General features: G+C 39.4%; 1 protein-coding gene across 6 annotated transcripts in view; it reads right to left on the bottom strand.

Moving 5' to 3' along the window:
- LOC135211170 (cAMP-dependent protein kinase type I regulatory subunit-like) overlaps positions 1-17,500 on the bottom strand; it is a 247,572-nt gene that overhangs the window by 71,491 nt on the left and 158,581 nt on the right. The window contains exon 2 of one of the 6 annotated variants that reach the window (XM_064244372.1): positions 11,688-12,238. The exons of the other annotated variants lie outside the window; for them this stretch is intronic. Coding sequence (XP_064100442.1) covers positions 11,688-11,708 — 21 coding nt within the window. The 5' untranslated portion in view covers positions 11,709-12,238. The remainder of the gene's footprint in view (positions 1-11,687; positions 12,239-17,500) is intronic. 6 annotated transcript variants of the gene reach the window in all.

Below are 17,500 nucleotides of genomic sequence, written 5' to 3'. Positions count from 1 at the left end.
CCACTTGTGCAAAATTACACTTGTATGAATTTAAACTTTCCTTGGTGTTCCTAATGTACAGCTACAGAAAACGGAGCGGACCTCTTCACGAGATAGAACTCGTGACCTACATCAGCACCTAAAATACACACACACACACACACAGCCTTTCAAAACAAAGACATCGTGGAGCAGCATAGCAAAGGAGAGATCACTTGACATGCGACATCTGCACTCAAATTGGGAAAAAAAAAAATCATGCTTTAAGGCAATATGAATATTTCGGTGTATTTTGGTCAATTTACTGCGACCCACAGCGCTAGCTAATAGTCATCCGTTTACTGCTAAGATTCTGCGACAGGTTCCTTCTTCTCAAAAGTCTTTCACTAAACAAAATGTTATCTGAACTTCCTACATTCACTATCATGCATTGGGGATTATTCATTCTCTTTGCTGTATACCGAGAAAAAAAGGGGGGGGGAGCCCCCGGCTCAGTACTGGTAGTTACCTCCAAAATAAACATGCCATGAGATTATCGATGAAACCGACAGCCATTCTGTAGTACGTCCTCGGAGTCTACATACACGTCTCTTCCAGTATATAAACACTTGGTAATTGAGATTGACATTTCCTCCACAAAGAGCAATTCGCGAATGAGAGAAAGACGCCGGTTGGGAGCCTTGCTATCACTGGGTCAAAATCGGTTGCATCATCTAAACGCGGGACAACAGTAAACATTTGTTTACTGTGTAACGGTAAACATTTAACTAAGATGGTATACATCTGCTTCAAATATACATTATTATTATTTCATTAGATGGAACCTATTCACCTGTAACTAGCACACAGGGGCCATTGGCTTGAAATTCAAACATCCAAAGAATGTTGGTAAGCATCTGCTTGAATTACATAGTAAACATGTCTGAATTAGGTAACAGTAAACATCTGTTTAAATTGAAAAAGATAAACATTTGTTGGAATTACAATTAAGCATATGTTTGAATTGCATTAACACTAAACATTTGTTTGAATTAGACAGCAGTGGAAAAATTTTCGATGCAGATAACAATAAACAGATTTAAACTGAATTAACAGCAAAAATTTTTTGGATTGGATTAACAGCAAAATTTGTTTGGATTAACAGCAAAAATTTGTTTAAATTGGATTAACAGCAAAAATTTGTTTAATTGGATTAACAGCAAAAATTTGTTTAATTGGATTAACAGCAAAAATTTGTTTAAATTGGATTAACATAAAAAATTTGTTTAATTGGATTAACAGCAAAAATTTGTTTAAACTGGATTAACAGCAAAATTTTTTTTAAATTGGATTAACGGTAACAATTTGTTTAATTGGATTAACAGCAAAAATTTGTTTAAATTGGATTAACGCATTTGGTTAAAAATTTGTTATTAACAAACAAAAATTTGTTTAATTGGATTACATTTGTTTGTTTTAATTGGATTAACAACAAAAATTTGTTTAATTGGATTAACAGCAAAAATTTGTTTAAATTGGATTAACAGCAAAAATTTGTTTAAATTGGATTAACAACAAAAATTTGTTTAATTGGATTAACAACAAAAATTTGTTTAATTGGATTAACAGCAAAAATTTGTTTAAATTGGATTAACAGGAAAAATTTGTTTAAATTGGATTAACAACAAAAATTTGTTTAATTGGATTAACAGCAAAAATTTGTTTGGATTGGATATGGCGTAACATTGCTTGAATGATCTCCTTTCTTTTGACATTTCCTGAGACTCTTAAGATGGAGGCCCCACCAGTGTGCGAAATGCCAAACGAGTATCATTGAAGCGAATGGTCCGGCAATGACCACAACCCAAGAGCGTCCCACCTCACCCATCAGTGCTTAATTCAAGTGATTCGATTCAGCGATGTGATCCTGCCGAGATCTGGGGCAATCGACCTTCAACGATTTCTTCAATGGAGCCATTGAGAGCAGTTCATTCACCGTTGTCGCCTCCTCACCGAATTATACCGAAATCAAATACTGGCTTATTTTCTATATCAACTGCTGACTATATTTAAGTTTTAAAACGACAAATTCATACTTTTTCCATTATCATATAAAACAAAGCGAAATCTCAGTTGCTCATGGCAAAATACTGTCGTTGTAGCCAAGCCATACAATACTCAATTTTGTCAAGTAATTCATACTAAACGAACAATACCCAACGCGCTGACGTGGAAATATCAGGGGCGGTAATATCAACATATTGAAACCATACACAAATATGAACTATTTTTTACCTAGTAGCCTATTTTAGGAGGACTGAATAATTAGATGAAACTATCGAAATAAATATACCCGACAAAATTAAAACAATCCAAAGTATAAAAGATCTAAACGCAACCAGACTACGGCCTAAAAAAGCTTTTCGATGCCAATATAATTAACAGAGAGGCAATCACACACATCAGCCAAATCACTGCATGGTCTGTAGGATCATGACCGTAGCTCAATGTGAATTCCGTACAGCTACCTATGCTTCCTCTACTAAATAATTACCAGGGGTCGAAAGGACGGGCAAAATACGAGTCTTATTGTGCCTAGCAAAAGCTTAGGCTTGTCAGTTTGATTTGCGTTCGTAGTTTTCGTTGTTTATCTACGAACAGGTGGAATGTGTTGAGGTTTACTACTTGGCCAAGGGGAACGACGAAGGTAGAGAGAGAGAGAGAAACAACGGCAGCATTTCAAATGACTAAGAATCGGTACCAGGAGATAAACTGAGGATACAAAAAACAAAAATAGTTGTAAAGGTTCAAGAAACCAATGTTCAGTATTCATTCCGAAGTACATATTTTCCCTCAGAGACAAACTTCAATCAATAAAATATATAAGTCGCATCATAAGGTACAAAAAAGCTGCAAAAACAGACGAATTTCAGTCAAGCTCACACCCACTAGCGACACCCAAAGTACGTGGCTGGTTAGGGAGTGTTTTCGCTGCCGCAAAGCTCTACCTGTGACTTATGGGTGTTTGATATAGTTAGCTAGCGAGACATCCCCAGAACCGAGAGACGGAATGCCATCAAACTCTGACAAATTCATATGTGAACTTCTCAATATGACAAACTTTTGGGAGAAAACATCTCGGATCTGAGATGGTATCCATGGTAACAAATCGTCATCTTTGACCAGCTTCCAATAGAGGCTGAAGTCTGAACAATATTATGGTCGTTGTCACCTAGAGAGAGAGAGAGAGAGAGAGAGAGAGAGAGAGAGAGAGAGAGAGAGAGAGAGAGAGAATATGTTCATCCATTCTTGAGATGTTTTACTTAATAACACAGACACAGACACATTCAAAAGTTGAAGATAAAACCTTCCAATTGTTGGTCCCACAACTTACTGCGGTGTTGATAGGATTCGGCACTAACATAAAAATAAACAAAAGATCAAGCAAACATAAATACAAAACCCAGAGATGGAACCCGCGATGGCAACGTAACAACTCGAGTCCTAGATAACTCAACCGATGTGCAGTATAACCAACCAAAACGGTGAGAGCATCAAGGAAATACTATTGGAGAGGAACAGCTGCTGTGAGATCCCGTTCCTAACTCCAACAACAATAACTAAGTTGAGAAATGTCACATTCAGTTGCTTCTACATAACATGAAGCAAATGCAAAGGCATTTGCATATATCATGTTTCCAGACTAACCTACATCTGTCGGATAGTTAAAGCATATTCGATGTGTGGGTATAACAAACAAAGACAATTAAAGCAAGTGGACTACAATGATAGACAATTTTTATTCAGAAATGTGTCAACAAAAGCCTACACCACTGTGATTTTACACAGGTTAAAAAAGTCGATTTATTATATAAACTCGTGTACAAATGCTATAACAAACCGAGCTCTCCTAAAAATAAGTGAAAAAAACGTTTCTTGGATTCTAAAACATACACAATGACCTCTCTTTACATATATGACGGACCATCTGGGGAGAGAGAGAGAGGAGAGAGAGAGAGAGCGAGCTGGAATAGGGAAGAGAAAATTAAAAAGGTTAGAGGTGTAATACAATACGCAATGAGAAAACTCCCGACCTCCTTATGAGCGCCACTTCTCTCAAATGCCACTTTCAGCAAAGCTCTCCCCCTTCATCCCTCCCCCACCCACTACGCCCATCCCCTCATCCATCTACAAGAGTGCTGGAGGGTTCTCTCATCGCCCACGCATACAAAGAACGCAGTAGAGGCGAGAGATCAAAGCTGATCGCATGAACTATGCAATAACGGCTCGGCGTCGATAATCTCCCCCTTAGAGCAAAGAGCAGAGGACAGAGAAACTTCATCATCATGGAAGTCACAAATTCGAAATATCTGGAGGGAAAACAGGACAAAATAACAAATGCCAAAAATTACAATTATAATTATTTAACCCCCGGTAATGACGACGATTCAGTGCAGCATAAACAGCTGCCCTTTTTGTGAGGGATGCATGGAAAAATGGGGCTGAAGCTACTGACGTGTATTGCTGGCAAAATGGTGTTTAGACGCTTCTGCAGTGTGGAAAGAACTGATGATTAAAGGCTGGAAAAGAAAAGTGTGCGTAATTGGTAAGTATTAGAGGGAAGGAGGAGGAGGAGACGATCTGAAAGCGTGTGAAAAAGGCACTGAAAAAAAGAAAAAGGCTACAGACAGCATGAAAGAGAACTGAATGGTAGTGTGGGTGGGTAGGCGGAGATAGTAGCTAATGGTGCAGAAGTTCTACTGCACATGACATTCACCCATATTGAATTGAATATAAAGTTTTGGCTAGAGGTCAAGCACTGGGACCTGCGAGGTCATTCACAGTAAAAGGATTGGAAGGTGAAACGGGTTTTGAAAACCTCGCAGTTGCTTATGAATCACTTGTCAGGAGAGGGTGGAGAGTAAGGTGGAAGAAAAAGTATATGAAAGGAGGTACAGTAAAAGGAATGAAAGGGGTTGCAGCTAGGGACCGAAGGCACGCTGCAAAGAACCTTAAGTAACGCCTTACAGTGCACCGCACGGGGTGCACTGACGGCACTATCCCCCTACGGGGTTTCACCCAAATTTCAACAGTGAAAAGCGTGAATATGGCAGTGACCGCTGCACTGTTTCTTTTCTGGAGCCACCTTCTCTAGGAGGAAACGGTAGGATGTTAACAGAATGATACACAAACACACACTGGAGTAACCGCTACGAGGCCTTTCGACTCTCGTCCTTTACAAAGCAGTCTCTCCTTAGTGAACGACGAGAGTCGATTTTGCCTTTATTTTGGAAAGAAACTGCAACAGATTGGAATTTGAACAATCATGACGCTGGATGTGTCCCCACGACGATTCCAAAATGAAAAAAAATTATTCTTGTGTGTAGTGGAGCATTCTATGCATATGCTCATCTTATTTACGAATTACAAACCTAACAGCCATTACCTAGATGGCAGCCAAGAATATATTATATATATATATATATATATATATATATATATATATATATATATATATATATATATATATATATATATATATATATATAGTAGTATACAATTCCAAATTTTTGTGATTTATACATGTATATATATGTGTTTGTATACATATACATGAATGTGCTAGCAAATAGGCAATTTAAAACTGAAATTCCTATCAGGCTGCCAGGGTAATACGTAATTTAGGGAGTATAGTCTGCAAAGTTTTGTTATAAATTCTCACAGAGCTGAACAATTTATCTTACCCTTTTTCCTCATCTTTCGTGAAACGGGCGAATGTGTTTTTAAGCGGCCGTAATCTCATTTAAACCCGTTAAACTTGAGCAGAGCCCTACAAATAGCAGGATAATTCATGAGAGAGAAATTTAAAATAAAAAAAAAAAGAGAGAGCAGCAAGCGCACACAATGTCTATAATATGTTGGATATTGCATGCAAAGCAAAAAAGAAAAAATACGTAAATATTTAAGTAAGCCACAGTCGCTTTTTTCCTAAAATCAGCACAATCTCCAATTTGTGTTCTTCGTTTAATTTATGAATTTGGATAAAACACCTAAAAAATCATCAAAGTTCAAAGGGAGCATCGCCCACGAGATGGTCTAATCGAGTTACTGGTAAACCATTCAATGAATGATGAACTAGAGCGATCGACCATGATAGATACCTATATATATTATATAGAGAGGATAAGATTATAGAGATACAGCTATACACCACACACTAATATTACATATCTATAATAATCTTATAACACAACACTAATATATGTATATATATAGATATTATATTATATTAGATTATATACATATAGATAACTCTATATATATATATACACACACACACACACTATATGTACACACACACACACACCACACACACACACATATATATATATATATATAATATATATATATATATATATATTATATTATATATATTCTTGGCTGCCATCTGGGTAATGGCTGTTAAGTTTGTAATTCGTAAAAAAGATGAGCATATGCATAGAATGGCTCCATTAAACACAAGACTATTCTTTTTTCTTTTTCTTTTTTCATTTTGGAATCGTCGTGGGGAAACATCCAGCGTTATGAATGTTCGAATTCCAATTTGTTGCAGTTTCTTTCCAAAATACTGTTTTTTCTTGATAGTGACCCCCACTGGTTTTAATCCGGGATGTAGTCAGTCACCCTTGCAGTGTGTGTAGTATAAAATCCCGTTGAGGATTACCGTAAAAAAAAAACATAGCAAGACTGTAAATATCATGAAGATGATGAAACCAAAAGACTGTTACTATAAAGATCATGACCCCAAGATCATTACAGCCCTACGTAGATAACGAAGTCCAAAAACCCTCCGGGTTCAATACCTGCGAAAGATCCTGTTATGGAAATAGTTTCTTAAAATGGTAAGTCATGTTAAGCATCAAACGAGCTGTCTCAATGGGTAAATGACAGAAAATGACGTTTCACATCTTCATGGCCGGGTGGGATGAGAAATGTGACGGATATGAAAGGAGCAATTTAAAATCAGTGCCCCCAAAATTGGAGCGAGAGACGTCAAAGAAATTAGACTGCAAACCGTTCGAACACCTTCAGCGGAGACGCGAGGACGGTCAATTTGGCTGATTCGGGCTCTTTGGATTCAAAACTGACGGAAATTGGACATTTTTACATCTATTTCCCGTGACGTTCACCGCAGTATTCTGAAAAGCCTTGCTCAAATGAATGCAAATCCAATCTTGGATTCCATCACTGCTCGAAAAAGGTTCAAAACAAGCGCATCCATCTTCGCCGGAGACACTGAATACCAAGCTTAATTCTAACATACGTCTTTCCTCACATGACTAGTCTGCTCCCATCGCCACAAGTAAACGGACAAATGCATACAAATAACGAAAACGTCAACTATTTACATAGCGACGCGTGTTCAAAGTCGCCACGGTATATCCGACAGTCACACACAAAAGGACAGAAATCCCCGAACAAAAATGCCGCCATGGAAAAAGGTATTCGTTCGCTGTATCTCCCCCGCGACCCCAAAGCGCAGTAATCTCCTCTCATTTCTGTGAGGCTCCTCTGTCATGGCATCACACCTGAGGGTGCAAGTCCTCTGACGTCATTCTCCATTCAAAGGGCAAACCCTGATTTTGGGATTCTCTCTCTCTCTCTCTCTCTCTCTCTCTCTCTCTCTCTCTCTCTCTCTCTCTCTCTCTCTCTCTCTTAAACAGAGACAGAAACAATTTCGACGAATTTCATAATCGGCAGTCTGATTGTCAAATGATAGCAATAACATTGCATTTCGACAGTCACATTTACCCATGAGACATCTCATGTCATTTATCTTGTCATGAGATTACATTTACCAACTTACCTGGAACAGATGACTGACCCCGAAAAGTTACCTCAGCAACTACGCATAACAAAAAAAGAAAGAACAGAGATGGTTTTATGGCACTCATGATCATGGCTTTACGGCTCTCATTAAAGAAGACACGAACAAAACCAATAACCGAGAGCCAATGGACCTTCATTATTCCCTTCACTTCTCGAAGTCTCGCCGTTGCCAAAAACTTTGGTGGTCATCTCCCCTCTCTGGCCCTCGCCGCTGCTCCAATATTCCTCGATCCTTCTCCTGCTGCACATTTTCATAGATTTCCAAGAATTCCGTCTAAGTATCTTTGACATTGAATATTATATCTTTTAAAATAATGCTTTACATTACTAGAATATTCGTAGGTCCCGGCGTCATATATATGGTCTTTAAACATAAAAAAAGATGGGTCTTAGACGCATACATTTCTTTCTCATAATGCTTAATTAACACTACCAGAATCTTTGTAGGTCAAGATACCAAATACATGGTCTTTTAAACATAAAAAATAAGATCACAATGTATACTCCCGTTTGCTTAACTTCTAAAATAATATTATAACAGCCCAAACAACTGACTTTAAATAATCTGAAATTAGAAAGGACACGCACTTCTTCATCTGCTTTCTCACAAGACAGACCGAGGCGAGTCACGTGACTTCAAAGGGGAGAAAAAGGAAGCTTCAACGCACCCAAAACTAGTTCAATATACCATCCTCAGGTTGGCAGGAGAAACGATGAAAGGGCAGCAAACCAACAAAAACAACTTCTTCAAACAACGTTCCATTCGCGCGCTCGCAAGCAGACACAGACAGACAGAGAAAGTGACTTAATGGAGATCGCTTGCAAGTCACAGAGAGACGGGGGTTAACCTAATGAATGCCACGAGAGAGCGACAGAGAGAGATGGGGTAAATTCAATAATCATGAGAGAGAGAGAGAGAGAGAGAGAGAGAGAGAGAGAGAGAGAGAGAGAGAGAGAGAGGTTAACCTAATGTTATATAATATATATATATATATATATATATATATATATATATATATATATATAGAGAGAGAGAGAGAGAGAGAGAGAGAGAGAGAGAGAGAGAATCTGCATCGGCGACGTTTTTGGGCGCGGTGGCGCCAACAGTGGTGCAAGGAGACGGAGGGGGATGGCAGGGAGGTGCCGCATGTAAGGAACGGAGGGGGGGGGGGGGGGGGGGGGGGGGGGGGGGGGGGGGGAGAAGAAGAAGAATTATTTAGGACTTCTTGGAGAGAGAGAGAGAGAGAGAGAGAGAGAGAGAGAGAGAGAGAGAGAGAGAGGCAGCAGCAGGAGTAGCAGACAGAAGACGTTATCAGAGAGGGAAGTCTTGCTTTTACTAGACAAACAGAAACGGGAAATTCTTGTTGTGTGTCTTATCGATACTGTTGCAATATTTTTTTACGTTCCGATTTTATTCTCTCTGTCCAAAATCGTTATGAACGTATATGCTCTTATTTATCCAAAACAACAGAAGTAATAATGCGATACAGACGACTTTATCGCATTCTTTAAAAAGGTTTACATCGATAGAAGGTGCACCATCATGCCTATCATATGAAAATCGTAAGTTACCTTGTAATTTTTTATATTCTAATGAACATATTTATCTTTGTATATCAAACAACAATAGAAGTAATAATGCGGTACAGACAACTTCACCTCATTATTTAAAAACGTTTACAGCGATATAAGAAGCACCATCATCATATGAAAACCGTTAAGTTTACCTTCTCATTTTTCATATTTGCAAACTTGTCATTTTTTATATTTTATTCCAAAATCCTTGATCATCTCTCAACGCTCAGCCTAAATAGAAAAGAGAAAAGGCAAAGAGACAGCGTTCTATTGTTAATTAAGTCAGCTGAAAGTAGAAGATCAGTCTCGCACACACTTACCTTGCATGGGAAAAATCAAATAATTCCTGAGAGAGAGAGAGAGAGAGAGAGAGAGAGAGAGAGAGAGAGAGAGAGAGAGAGAGAGAGAGAGAGAGTTTACTAGTTTCCAAAGCTGGCAAAGCTAAAGATGAACTGTAATCCTCTAAATATAGTCTGGATATATCTGGATACAATAATCCTCAAGTATATAAATACATAAAAACATACAAGGAAGCGGGCGTGGGTTTAGTTACTCGAATTCCTAAATACCTCTAGGTGCTCACACAGTAGCTAAAGCTGTGCAAAATTTACTAATATATATAAATACAAATACATAATAATTATAATATATATAATTTATATTTATATATAATATATGTAATGTATAATATATATATGTATTAAATGTATAAATATATACATATATAATGTGTGTGCGCGCGTGTGTAATGTATTAATATCATGCAGTAAACACATCACTAACTTCCATAAGAACAACAAGAGCAAGAACGTCAACGAATTTTGAAGCAAAATATAGCGAGCCATTTTAACATTGCCCCGGTAAACAGCTGTCGCAAAAATGACTAATGCAATTGAGCGCAATTATCCCCCCAGCTTTTTTAGGGTGTCGTGTCGGAGATAAAAAGTTCAATTATTCACAGGGAAACACTCTGGTATACAAAGTACACAAAACAGTAACATCAGCACTTTACAATTAATTGGGAGGGAACGCCGACCTATTATTCTCTCGTGCCAAGACTGGATGTTTGATTAACTGGTGAAACATTCTGGCGGGACAACTGAAAAGTTCGCCGATACAGTGATATTAAAATACAATGTTGCATTACGTAATTTCCCTGATCATGAAAGCTTTTAAAAAATATTACTAGTTTTCTTCGATTTTAAAGTTAATTTTGGCCCATACACAAGCGAACCTGTAGAAAATAAAATAATCGATCGTCGGAAATATAAATATACCTCAAAGCGAAAAGTTAAGAACATGGCATATATACAGCTTTCCACTAGACATACGCTTCGCAACTTGTTCCGCAGACTCAGACCTCGCGAAAAACCATCAACAGCATTACGGAAACTTGGGGAACATGATACCTTGAAAATTTTCTTTATCCAAACATGATACTGATAAATACTGTCTTCGAATTATGCAAAATTTGCCATCAAAATTTCGTTCTTGTAAGAAATCTCAACACTTGTTCGACCCCGCAGAGACACCGAACATAAAGAACACGATTATTCTGTGCTTTATAGGCTAACCACTTAGAAGTTAATTGCCAAATTCACTTTAACTTCCAGGAATGTATACTTTGTGATCTTAGCTCGTCATTTCATTCACACTTATTTTAATGAAAGTTATAACAATCTATTTATATCACTGTCTACTTATTCGTTTCTCGTATTACCGACATATTTATGCACTGATATTAGCCTGTCATTTCGAACTCATTGTAATTTATCTTTGAAGTTACAATATTTCAACACTAGCATTTTGTGCAACAAAAATAGAGCTAATTTAAATCAATATCATGATTATTCAAAGGATATTCTACATCAACAGACAGAAAGTTCTGTTTTAACTTGACGACAACATTTTCACAACTTTATCATGACTGATGATTCCAAGTCGTCAAAAGCATGTATGACACCAAATTCAATTTTGACTTCTCCGGAAAAACTGACAGATAAAAATGACTGGAACTGCTCCCAACAAAGCGCGGAACTCTGCGGACATTATCATTCGTCTCCTGAAGGTGAATCACTCCATAGAATAACAGATGTCCACCTTGAGCATAAACATGCAACGCACTTTATCTCTGTAACCCTCAGATCCAGGAAAAGTATTTCATCCCTGGTTTCTCAACACATTCCATCTTTGTTATTTGTCTTTATTTCCTTCGTACCATCAAAACATAACCGAAAGATCGGCCGGCCAGAGACGCCACTTACCTCGTTGTCAGAGTTGCCCATCTTGAGAGAAATTTCTGCCACTTTTCGCCAAGGGGGGCAAGAACTGAGCGATACCGGACCACAAGGGACCCACTGTTCCCGAAGAAGGACTCCTCCTCTCCTGGAGAGGACGCCTTTCTAGGACACACTTCCTTCAGCGACAGGCGACGTCGGTGTGCGGGTGACCCGTCTCTCTCTCTCTCTCTTTCCTTACTCCTAAACAAGCTCGCTCTCTCTCTCTCTCTTTGAGCGAGGAAGGGGTGGAGGACGAGTAGCGGTGGCTGGCTGGACACCTAATGTTCCTCTTCGCTTATTCTTCTTTCCGCTTTTTCTCTCTCTGAGCCTGTTTTCAGATGACTGGCTCTATAAAACACATTAATTCTCCTACACTTCCTTATCTCCGTCGCTTAAAACTAATTCACTGTTATCTGCGCTCTTTTTTTCTCTCTCTTTCTCTTTCCTCACTCCTCCAGAGGGTCCTTTCTGTGTCCTGCTGCTTGCTTTCACTTTTAGTCCTTTCGAGCAGGCCTCATAATTTTAAGCTTCTTTTTCTAGAAATATTCAACAATGCGTAAACAACAATGTATACGTAATATGTGCAAGCTCTATGTCATAAACAAGTTTATTATTATATATATATATATATATATATATATATATATATATTATATATATATGTGTGTGTGTGTGTCTATGTATGTAGTATATGTATGTATGTGTGTGTATGTAATATATATATATATATATATATATATATATATATATATATATAATATATATATATATATATCCGTACATTTTTGGAGATGGACTCTGCAATCAAACCCCTTCCCTCTATCACACACACACACACACACACACACACACACACACACACACACACACACACACACACACACACACACACACACATTATATATATATATATATATATATATATATATATATATATATATATATAATATTATATATTGACATAAATATGAAGTCTACGCCTTCCTCCTACAACGAAGGATGAGCCAGTTAGCACCGCGACCTGTTCCGCCTTGGCTACGACCCTCCACAGACGACTGGTCACCATGTATTGAATTCAGTGCCTAGGTCGGCCAGCTGCAGCACAAAGCATTAACCAAGAAGTTCACATGTTACAGTAAGGCTGTGAAACCAGAGATTTCATGAAATCCCTGAAATTTTCGGGGAATTCGTGAAACCACCAATACACTTTGGGGCATTTGATCCCCGAGGGGCTATAGTAAATTCACATCAACCGTGCACTTGATGTCTAGGCCCGTCCCTTACGATGCTCCTGATTGGCTGTTGATAAGCCGATCGCAGGGCTGGAAACTCTCACTCTCTCTCGAGAGTTCACATAGGCAGGATGTATGTACCACCACTCCCGAGGTATACGTTTGAAAGACGTGTCCCTCAAAAGAAGTGGAACAAACATCCTGCCTATGTGAACTCTCTCTCTCGAGTGTTTCCAGCCCTGTGATTGCCTTATCAACAGCCAATCAGGAGCGTCGTAAGGGACGGGCCTAGACATCAAATGCAAGGTTGATGTGAATCTACATTAGTACTATCCAAGGAGAAACAGTGCAGATAAAACACTTTCGCTACATTTAGTTCTAATTCCTCGGGGATCAAATGTTCCTCAGTGAATTGGTGATTTCACGAATTCCCTGAACACATACAAACACTTGCATCACCAAATGCGCACACGCTTGAATTAACCATGCTTTCCATTTCGAGGGAATCTACGTGAAATCAATGTAGCATCGTACAAAGCTTGGCAACTTACAACTTATAGGAAAAAAGTAACCTGAGCAGCAAGTAATGTTGGTACTCTTGCTTGCGTGGGCGTACTACATTAGCGGGCATAAATGAAAGCTTTTATCGTCATTATGATTTTCTCGGAGCACGACAGCTAAAATGACTGTAAGAGCATAACTCCAAATAGTTGTACTGGATCTTTCCTAGTGAATGACCCCCACACCCCCCCCCCCCACCCCAAAGGCTTTTCGGGGGTCGTTATCTGGGACTTAGTATTTCTTGGGGATCATTATTTTTATGATACTGAGTCTGTTGTTTATGTTTTTACGGCAATCGCCAACGGGCTTGTACTGAACACGCCGCAAAGGTGGATGTATACCGGGTTAAAACCCGTGGGGTTTTACTCTCTAGGAAAGATTCTTTGTATTTGTAGTTAATGAAAGGCTTAATGTACTACAACAGGCCATCGATTGTTTAGTATCCATTCGCTAAGATCAAAATTCCGACGCCCTTCTTCCTCCCAATAGCAAACCCGTCTCAGTCTTAATATAGGCTCAAATTTCATCTGGCTGTAAGAAAAGCAAAGGAGGAGGAGGAGGAGGAGGAGGAGATTTTAGGGTTAAAAATTGAATGATGAGCTGGTTGCCGGCAAAAGCTACTCTCTCTAGCGTCCAAACCGACCCCCCCCCCCCCCCCCCACTTCACTCCTAAGGCTTCAACACATCATCTCCGACAGTCCCCATTAATTAAATAATAACGTTTGGAATGAAAACAGTCCCTGACGTACTATATCAACGAATTCAGAAAACACCTTACCAGGAACTAACGTGACCTTCACTTTCTTGAAAGGATGTATAACGTATATTAAAAGAAAATGAACACTGATGAAACCATCCCGCAACATAACGTGACAGAAAAAATACGAATTCGTTCTTGAAAATATCAACGAAAATCCATCAACTGGTACCGTCCGTCACAGCTTTGAGACGCTCTTCTTGCGGAAGTTACGGATCTTTCCTAAGGTCGTTATCTAAGACTAATGTTTCTTGGGGTGCATTAACTTTATGATATTTTGTCTTGTTTATGCATTGACAGTAATCCCCACCGGGCTTGTACTAACCACGCCGTAAAGGTGGATCCATACTGGGTTAAAACCCCTGGGGTCACTCTCTAAGAAAGCTCTGAAGCTACTGCTCACGGTAGAATATAAACGGGGGAAGACAGTAAGTGGACCAAGTATTCCATTACGCAATACGAGATACATTAATACAAATTTCTTTGAACTTGAACCAAACAGTTAATGCTTAACTAATTCTAACTAGTAAAATATTTCCATTGACTTGCAGAAGACTGAAGATACAAATTTATGTTACAAGCACACAAACCAGACTCGTATAACCAGCTTGAAAATTGAGCATAATGAAGACTTGCAGCCCTGAATACATCAAGACAAACTGCACTGACCTTTATAAATACCTACCGCCATTATTATTCGGAAAACTAATCACTTAATCGACAGGGATAAGTTATCGATCGATCCACCTCCGGGAGGCTCCAATGCGTGTTTCAACAAATAAAAAAAAATGTTGGCGAAAAGGATACTATTTTAAAACACACGAGTATAATCTCGAGTTGGGATAGAGGAAAGAGGAGTAACGTATAGGCAACATTCAGTTTGTCCATCCGAGCAGGGGATTCGGTTGTCTCTAGCAGGGTTGACTAATGCAACGCAGAAAGGGACAGACAGGGAGGGCTAACGAGCTGATTATCTGATGAGTAAATGTAATTATGCATAGTACCTTGACATAGAGGTCAATTCCACCTCAATAAACAGAATATAAAACTTAGGCCAAAGACCGAGCGATTGGACCTATGAGGTCATTCAGCGCTAAAACGGAAATTGACAGCGAGGAGGTTTGAAAGGCGCAACAGAAGGAAAATCTCGCAGTTCTACTATACAACAACTGTCAGGAGAGGGTGGAAAGTAAGATGGAAGAAAGAGAATATGAACAGGGTACAGTAAAAAGGATGAAAAGAATTTCATCAGCAAAAGAACCTAAAATAATTCCTACAGTGCACCGCATAGGGTGCACTGAGGGTACTACGCCCTTAGGGGGCACCTCAATGAAATGTTCCTGTCGCGCGAACACCCAACGGCAATTCAATAGTTCAAAAACAGCCTGACAGACAACAGAACGAATACACGCGGTAAGAAAAATTCATGAACAGAAAAAGATAAAAGTAGAGAGTAGGGATATTATATAATAAAGAAGGAATGAGAAATATATAAAAGCCAGTTCAGAGGTCCACGCAACCTTAACTAACGGGCAACACCGACCTACAGTACGACACCACAAATCCTGAAGCCATGCTATAATGGAGAACCCTTCATCATCATAATAACGGTTATAAACCCCGGCCCGTGACCGATAGACCTACCAACTAGTCCGCCTCCCCTTTACAAGACGTGCTATTATGCCACGGACCTCAAATGAGAGAGAGAGAGAGAGAGAGAGAGAGAGAGAGAGAGAGAGAGAGAGAGAGAGAGAGAGAGAGAGAGAGAGAGAGAGAGAGACTTATTATTAAAAGCCAGGGGAGGGAGGGAGAGACCATCACGATAGCCCTCATCGCTTTTCTTTTGTTGAGCGAAGACAATTTAATTTTCCGGATGGCCTTCGGTCTCGGCAGTCATTTAAACTTCTCTTGAAATTGATATTTTGTTTCGGGACCCGACCTGCAATTTCAAGGTACCTCCATTCTTCTTCAAAGGGAGATCATCTCTTCCAAGGCGATCCCCCAATCATTTCCCATTGCATTCTTATTGTTGCCGTGTCATTCTCAACCACTGCCATAACAAGAGAATTACACTCACTTAATTACAGAAAACACGCCCGCACAGTCACGCAAGGACACGTCTCTTGGGGAGGGAGGGAGTCTCTTGTCTCTTGATCCGGGAGAGAGAGAGAAGAGAGAGAGAGAGAGAGAGAGAGAGAGAGAGAGGAGCTTCCATGACATCGAGGTCAAGCAACTACTACTGCTGGTTATCTTCGAGTTGTGCGAATCAGAAGCTTCGGGCGTTTTGACAGCGGCGAGTTTCTCACAATTAAACCGAATGTTCGGGAACCGACGGCTCGAATCGGACTGGTTCCGAAAATATGAAAACGAGGGGAAGTCACAGTTAAGAGATTCAGTCTTTATGGCACGACAAAACGGCCTTCGAACAAAACAACTATTAAACGATCAAAAAGACTTGTTTTATACTGCTGCTAATTTGCTGGGTGATCCTAATAGCGTGCTTCTATACAAAACCTATCCAACATCCAAAACTATCATACAAGTTTGACGAGTTGTGGTAATCGACCGCTTTTCTTTCTACAACATGCTGATCAAATCAGTAAGTAAATCAAGCTGGTGATGGGTAGGAAGGTACTTGAAAACGACACCCGGAAGGTATGACTGCGATTAGCGCTGTCATTCTCAGCACACGACACAAACAACAAGCGTTTTTCAGCAAGTCCACCCCACTAGCCTCACAACTTTTGATAAGACGTGATCAGGCAGGTTTCCCCTTTAAAGGAAGACTCGAAAACTTGTTCCATAGCAGGTGGCAGCTAACTTTAGAATGCTAATAGCATGGCCGTGTCAGGTAACCTTATCAGGGAGGTCTAATGGTGTTAGTCCAGTCTTAATGCAGTTCGACAACACCGTCATCTTCTGTGATCGGCGCCAGATTCTGTCTCTCCACTTCCAAACTTTGAACATTCACTTTTGCGTCCGTTTCCTCCGGCTCTTGAGGTCTGTCTGTCCTTAAATTCTTAAATTCTCAGTCGATAACAATTGAACTGAATACAGAATTTAGACCAAAGGCCAAGCAACGGGACCTACGAGGTCATCCCGGGCTGAAACGTAAATGAATATAAAAGGTTTGCAGGATGTCACAGGAGCAAAACCTCAAAGCAGTTGCACCATGAAATTGTTAGAAGAGGGTGGAAAGTAAAATGGAAAAAAGAGAATATGAAAGGAGGTGGCGTAGAAGAAACGAA

Source organism: Macrobrachium nipponense, chromosome 4, assembly GCF_015104395.2.
Source record: "Macrobrachium nipponense isolate FS-2020 chromosome 4, ASM1510439v2, whole genome shotgun sequence".
NCBI lineage: Eukaryota > Metazoa > Arthropoda > Malacostraca > Decapoda > Palaemonidae > Macrobrachium > Macrobrachium nipponense.
The sequence above is the reverse complement of the archived record's forward strand: the minus strand, read 5'-3'. Positions and strand labels throughout refer to the sequence as shown.